Source organism: Lagopus leucura, unplaced genomic scaffold, assembly GCF_019238085.1.
Source record: "Lagopus leucura isolate 7727_CA_CO unplaced genomic scaffold, USGS_WTPT01 Super-Scaffold_1, whole genome shotgun sequence".
Classification (NCBI taxonomy): Eukaryota; Metazoa; Chordata; class Aves; order Galliformes; family Phasianidae; genus Lagopus; species Lagopus leucura.
This window is the reverse complement of record NW_024962250.1, coordinates 21,193,109-21,199,844: the sequence shown is the minus strand read 5'-3', so window position 1 is coordinate 21,199,844 and position 6,736 is coordinate 21,193,109. Positions and strand designations below refer to the sequence as shown.

General features: G+C 49.1%; 1 protein-coding gene across 1 annotated transcript; it reads right to left on the bottom strand.

Moving 5' to 3' along the window:
- Positions 1 to 561: 561 nt before the first annotated feature.
- Positions 562 to 6,185, bottom strand: EIF2B2 (eukaryotic translation initiation factor 2B subunit beta). The gene is made up of 8 exons (XM_042892983.1): positions 6,008 to 6,185; positions 5,293 to 5,413; positions 4,590 to 4,738; positions 3,838 to 4,001; positions 3,461 to 3,556; positions 2,734 to 2,871; positions 1,981 to 2,047; positions 562 to 1,017 (listed from the first exon to the last, which is right to left on the bottom strand). The coding sequence occupies exons 1-8, from the start codon at positions 6,168 to 6,170 to the stop codon at positions 860 to 862; spliced, it is 1,056 nt and encodes a 351-aa protein (XP_042748917.1). The 5' UTR covers positions 6,171 to 6,185; the 3' UTR covers positions 562 to 859.
- Positions 6,186 to 6,736: the final 551 nt, after the last annotated feature.

Here is a 6,736-nt window from a genome sequence, read left to right as displayed (position 1 = left end):
AAACAAAACAAGGAGTGGAAGCTTCTTTCCTTTGGTGCCTCAGCTGTGGTGTAGTGTATTAACATACATTGATAAAGGGGCTACGAAATGATCTGATCACCCTGCGAGAGCCTGAGATTTCTAAGCCGTTCTATGCTGCCCCTCACAAAAAGCATGAAGTTTCAGAATGAGACAAGATGTCCACCCAAGAAGAATAATCAGTCACCTGGTAGTAAAGGAGGGGAAGGCCCTCAGACTAAAATCAGAGAAGCAAGAATTTGAGTTTTGCCTTCTGATGCAGAGGCGAACAAACTTGCTGGCAGGCCTTCTGAAGTCTATCTGGAATTTCTGTTCCAGCATTTTCCAAATAACTGATTTGTATTTCAGTAGCTTAACAAAACTTGTCCAAAAGATCTACCAAAAGTTCAGTTTTGAAGCATGAGGTCACTGGCACTTACATTTTAGGTGAAAGCACGCGTTAACCTTACTTCTGCAGCACAAGTACAGGCAGCTCACTGCACTCATAAAACCCTGATTATTTAAGGAAACTAATTCTGCATGGAAAATAATTAACACTGAGAGCACTGTAAACAGCATTTATTGCAGCACTCTTGGAAATAACAGCTCAGCTGCCCCAGAAAATGACATTTTGCTGTTTCAAAATTGGTTAGCATCTTCACGTGGCTCGTAACAAAGCAGAGGGTTCAGGACAAGTACAAGAACTGTCTTCTGCTGCTTTTTGGTAGGTAAGATTGTGCTGAGCATATTCCCTACCAGTTCCCAACAGCAACTCACCTTTGCAACATCTGCTTTAATAAGCTGCTGTCTCTTTCTAAAGAGAAAGACTGGACACGTTTGGACAGTAATACGCTTCTTGGTGTTAGAGTTCATAGTCATCTGGATGGTAGAGCTCACTCATGAGGCGGTAGATGTAAGAAGGTGCATTACCCCCAATGTTAGAAATGAAGAGAGTAATGAGCTCTGGAGGGACGTAGTCAAACACTGGGCAGTGAACATTAGTCTTTGCCAGGATCTCTCCTGAAAAGAAAAGAGCAGCAGTATTAAGACATAAGCAAACCAAAGAAAGTATATTTAGCCTTCTGCACATCTTCCTGAGTTCCTAGAGAAACTGGTTGGGCCCATGACATCCTGAAGTCCTTACTGGGATATCCTGAATCCTTTCCAAGTTCCTCACCAATGCCTTTGAATTATAAGTATACAATAATCTTGGATTGGAGCAACATCCTCTGCTCTTTTGGTAGTTTTTACTGATAGTAGCCCCAAATCCTCTCTGATGCAGATTTACTAACTCATAGCAAACCTGCTGATTGGAAGTAGAATTTGTATCCCAATGCTGCCAAAGTTACCACCTAAACAAAAGCTCATAAGGCCAAAAACAAACCTGAGCCAAACTTAATATATTAGTAGTTTCAGAAGTCTATCACACAAAAATGTGTCATTGAAAGTAACATTCCTAGCTGAAAGGGGGAGACCGTGAGCAGCCACCTTTCTAAAGAGGACACTGGAGTGGAAAACTCACTGCAGAAATACCTGATCTGATTGTTGAAACTCAGTAACAAAGTTTCAAGAAATTACATGAGTTTTAGGAAGAAGAGCAAGCTGCAGTCATTGTTGGGCATCTGTTGTGTCCCACAGGAAATTGCCACCTGTCTGGCACCATTATCACAATCCTACAATAAAATGCTGAACAATGCAGACCAGAAGCAAAACTAAAAAGATGGATAATGTTCCAAAAAAACTTTTCTGTATTCTCTATAGTAAAAAAGCTACATATAAAATGGAATGGTTCCCAGCACTTTTTTTTTCCCCTTAAGATAATAGGAAATGATTTGGGGTCTCAGACAGTGTTACATTAACATTTTGTACCAAATATTAAAAACAAACAAACAAACAAAAAAAAACCCAACAAAACAACAAATATATTTTATAATATAAAATAGAATATAAAACAACCATTGCCTGGACTGGCTTGACCAGTACCTTCTGTGAATGGCAGCACTTCTTGTGGTGACACAAACTTGTGGAATGAATCTTCTTCATTAGGGAACTGAATGAGACAGAGTACAAGAAGGTCAAGAAAATAAAGAGCATCTCATTATCCTAGTGAAAACATCCTGGGTGCTAGAAGGAACTGAAGCAGTGGAAGATTTGCCAGGAAACAATAAAGCTCTTTACAACAATCACAAAGTACCCATGCCCAGTACTTCAGTAGCATCTACAGTGAAAGGAACTTCTAGAACCTCCTGTGGCCTGTCTGTCCTTTTGCAATGCCTGGGGAACCAGAGCAGAGATGTGACTTTTCAGTCTGCAATTTAATCTGACAACACTGAAAATACTGAGCATAGGAAATAGAGGGCATCTCCATCTGCCACTTCTGTAGGTACAAAGGATCTTTCACTTCTAAAAATATACACAGAAGAAAAAGAATGGTGATGTCACTCTCTAGTAGCACTGGCTCACTCATCTAGTGGCAACCTTATACTCTGTGCGCCTATTACTCAGCAGATTTTGCAAAGAATTTAGCATTGCAGGGAGAGCTTTGAGACCTTGACCTGTGCCAGATCTGGGTGAAGATCTCCTATCTGAAATAACAGCACTACATGGAGGAGATGACTCATCTACCAATCCTACCTTGGGCCATGTGGTGCTGTCCACCCTAAGCTTTCACAAGCAAATATCACCCCCTTATCTCTCTTTAAAGAAGGTGCAGAACTGAAGAGGTGCTGTGCTTACCTGGGGTGAGAGCTTGAACATGGGGGCACATACAATAAGTGGTGTGGAGTGGTGTTTAGCTGCTAGTGCCAGAGTGTGAGTCCCACTCACAGCAATCAGTGCACCGTTGGCCAGGATTGTCTTTGTACCAATGATAACCTTAAAAGACAAATTAGCATTAGAGAGCATCTACCACAGCAAACTGAGGAAGATGAGCTTCCTGGCTGACACCCTTCTGAGTAAGATGGAGTTTGTCAGAGCAGTCAGCAAGCAGCTGGAGTTGCAGGGCACCTGGATGCCTGATCTGTTTCGTGTGGCTTTGGCTCTGCACCAATATGTTCCTCTCCCAACAAGAGCACAACTCCAGCACAGTGATGCCAGCACAGAGAACTTACAGGACAAACATGCTCTACTGCAGAGACTACCACGCAGAAGCTGGGTTGTGTTCCCTGTCCTGCTACAAGCCTAAAAAGTAAGCTGGTCATTTGATTGATTGCTCTCCTGGGTTGGATTCTCACAACTTTTCTGATCATTAGCGACTCAGGCAGAAAATCACTATCACTATGCTGATAGAGTCATCACAGTTATTAGGGATTGCACAACATCTCCCTATCTGTAAACAGGGATTATTACAATTCTGAGTATCACTGAAGAAAGACATAAATCACAGATAGGATCTGTAGGTGATTTGGAAGGCCCAAGCACCAAACCTGCCACGAACTCCCACCAGCAGCAAAGCCCTCCTTACCTTGTTGACTCGAGACATGACAGCAAAAATAGCGGCATCACTCATGACCGTAGTTTCGATGTTCTCTTTAGATAGTCGGACAGCCATTTCATGACCCTGAGAAGAGGGAGAATATAATTGTGTCCCTGAAACCCAGCTCCTGCACTGCAGTTGTAGAGCACTCAATCCCTGCCTGAACTGCAGAAAACATCAAGCAGCGGACCACAAACACAGCCCTCTGACTGAAGGACAGAGAGCAGAGCAACAAGTCGTCTTTCATCTTTCAACTGCAGAAGCATTCCTGTAACGTTCCGCTTCAGCAGGTGTTCTGCTGACAGCTTGTCTCCAGATACAACAATATGTGTATATGCAATATGACAACACAGCCCGGGCCTTACCTGACAGAAAGGTGCACACTCTGCCACAATGACCTGGAACTTCCGTTTGCGGGCAGCTTCCTTCAGGAAGGCCTCAACAGTGCGTGAGTAGCCGATGGTCATGATCACCTCGTTGGAATGGATGTGCTCCAGTGCCTGCATGGCAATGTTATCGGTGGTGCCCTCTGTAACAGAATGAAGTTATGAGTGGAAAAGAAGCCAGCAAAAGCAACATCTGTGCAGCTGTGCTTCAGTAACATATTTTACCAGAGTGACTCTACAAATTCTGGTAGAGCAGAAGCTCCATCACTACAGAAGTGGGCTGTGCCAGCACCAGACAAGCACCATGCCCGCATGATGGACGTTCCAGTTTTAGAGTTCAGCAGCACTACAACCATGTAGAAAGGAGACCTAGGCTTCAGGAGGAGCTCTACATGTCTGTTGTAGGATAAGGTTGTAGGATAAGAAAAACACATCACAGTAATTTGGGCAAAAGGGTGAAATAATGCTTATAGGGATTACGTCCAACCTTGGCAGACTGCTGATTCTCTACTTCACAGGGCTCAGTTTAAGACTTCCCAAAAAACCAATAGCATGGGCAGACACCCCTGTTTCTGATGCTTCTTTGAACCAAAAAAAGCACACCTACTCCCATTACTTCAGATTAAACCACCCAGTTCTTCGGTGTCGTCTTTCCAGGTAAGAGCAAAAGGAAGCAGCAGCCCCATCCCATAGAGATCTCTGTTCATGAGCTATTTTAGCCCCGCCCATACCTAGCTCTATTAGCAGCTCATTGATAGCTTCAATAACGTTTGCTCTGAGAGAAGGGTAAGGAGTGCTGAAATCCTCACTCAGTCCTCCAGAGGTCAGAAGTTTGTGCAGGGAATCTTGCTGATCACTTTCCTCACTGCGCCCGTGAAGTCTGCAGAGAAAAAGAGCCCTTCAGCCTCAGGAGAGCATGCAGGTGCAGAGCCTAACACAAAGCAGCTAGCATCCCCACAGCACAGCACGAGGGTGTGAATGGAGAGGAAGGAAAACCGTATGCAGGGGTCACGTCACACCGAAGAGCTTGCCTAGCCATCTCTGGCAGAACCTGAAGGTCTGCCAGTGAGCGCTTCCCAAAGCTGCATCCAAGCACAGCAGGTGGAGAGCAGTACTCACAGCTACTGCTGCAGTGGAACAGACCCTCCTGGGGATACAGTAGAAATGGCCAGGTCAGAACCCAAACTGCTCTGGGGAGGGGAGCTTTTGCATCTACTAAAGGAAATGTCATCAGCTATTTTGAAAACCACTGGTCCATTGGTAGTGAAAACCACTGGTCCCTTCCCTCTATTATTAAACTTATCGAATCCCTCTGTAGAAGATGCTGGAACATGGAACAGCAGGTGATAAAAGCAATCTCACAGAAGCAAAACACTCTGCAGGAGCCTGCTCTGGGTTCTTGGAGGGGCAGAGAGAGCACAAGGAGCACCTCACCGGCCATACTCCTCCCGAATGACCTTCAGCACACGCCGCACCATGTTGCCCACTGTGGTCTCGGATGGCTGTGCTGCTGTCATCCTCTGGCCCTCCGTCCGGATCAGATCCATCAGCTCCCCTGAAAGAGGGCACAGTCTCAGTTATAAACTGCCTGCGGCTGCCCTGTGCACGTGTCAGACACCGGTAACACAACGCCAAGGCAAAGCACAGATGTGTGCAAAAAGCAACGCCACAGTTTGCACCAGAGGATTTTTGGGTAATGTGAATCACCTGCATACAATGCAGACTTGGAACCTATGAAAGATCATAAGAGATGAGTATGGAGAAAGAGGAAATTCATCTGCAGGTGAGATGAGCAGCATTCTGACTGACATCCCGAGCTTTTAGAAAGACCTTTACGTATACCCCATGCACAGGATGGCAAACTCGGGACGCTGAAATTAACTACCTAAAAGTGGGAGCCACATCCCAAGAAGCTTTTGCGAGGAACTGCATACAGAAACAGCTTCTGCCGACAAAAGAAGGAAGCCCAAGCCCAGTCCCAGCCCTCGGCACAGCTCTGACAGTTTCGGGGTGGGCGAGGAGCACGGGCAGACACGGGCGACTCAGAGGGAGCCCGGACCCCGCCGGCCACGCTCGGAGCCCCGCCCCCAAAGCTCCCGGGGCTCCCCGCTGCCGCCCTCCCCCCGCCAGGCCGCAGCCCGGCCCTCACCGGCCCATCCCCACCGCCCGTGCGCGATGATCTTTCGCAGCAGCGACAGCGTCTGCCGCGCCGTGTCCTCAGAGCGCGGCCTCTGCCCGCCGCCCCGCAGCCGCGACACGAAAGCCTCGATCTGCTCCGACAGCTCCGAGCCGCGCTCGGCGGCACCCGGCATGGCGACGGCCGCAACACCGCCGCACGGGCGGGAGAAACTCTTCCGCTTCCGCCCTTCTGCCGCCCCATTGGCGGACACTGCGGCGCTGCTCCCGCCCCGTAGCGGCGCGGCCAATGAGAGGCGCGGGGCCGGGGCTGCCGGCGCCCTCGTTACCCGGGAGACGGGCGGCGACCCGGACCCAGGCGGCGGGAAGAGCCCGCCCGCGGCATTGACTTTGGAGCGGGCCGCGCTCGTGGCGCAGGGAGCCAAAGCAAACCGGCTGGAAGGGCGCAGCTCCCGGCGGCCCGGCCCTTCCCGCTGGCAGCGCCTGGATAAGGCAGGAATGCGGCTCCGTCTCGTCCGCTTCCCGGCGCGCCGCGGCCACGGCGCAACGCTGCAGCGCCGCTCCGGCCCGCCGCTCTGCTGGGCCGAGGAAGCAGAGCAGGCTGCCAGCCGGACACCAGCGGCGCCTCGGCGATGTACCGCGGCAGCTCGCGCCCAGCGCCCGGGCTGCTCCGGTGTCCCCTGTTGCTCCTGCGTGCCGGGAGGCCGGCCGGATTCCCCGAGCGGCAGGCGGTCACACGCTC

Bases quoted from the DNA above. Each gene is read 5' to 3' on its own strand.
- EIF2B2 (XM_042892983.1), bottom strand. From the start codon at position 6,170: ATGCCGGGTGCCGCCGAGCGCGGCTCGGAGCTGTCGGAGCAGATCGAG. The intron at 5,414-6,007 runs GTGAGGGCCGGG...GCCCTCTTTCAG, and splicing joins CGGGCGGTGGGGATGGGCCG to GGGAGCTGATGGATCTGATC. The intron at 1,018-1,980 runs GTACTGGTCAAG...TTTTCTTTTCAG, and splicing joins AGTGCTGCCATTCACAGAAG to GAGAGATCCTGGCAAAGACT.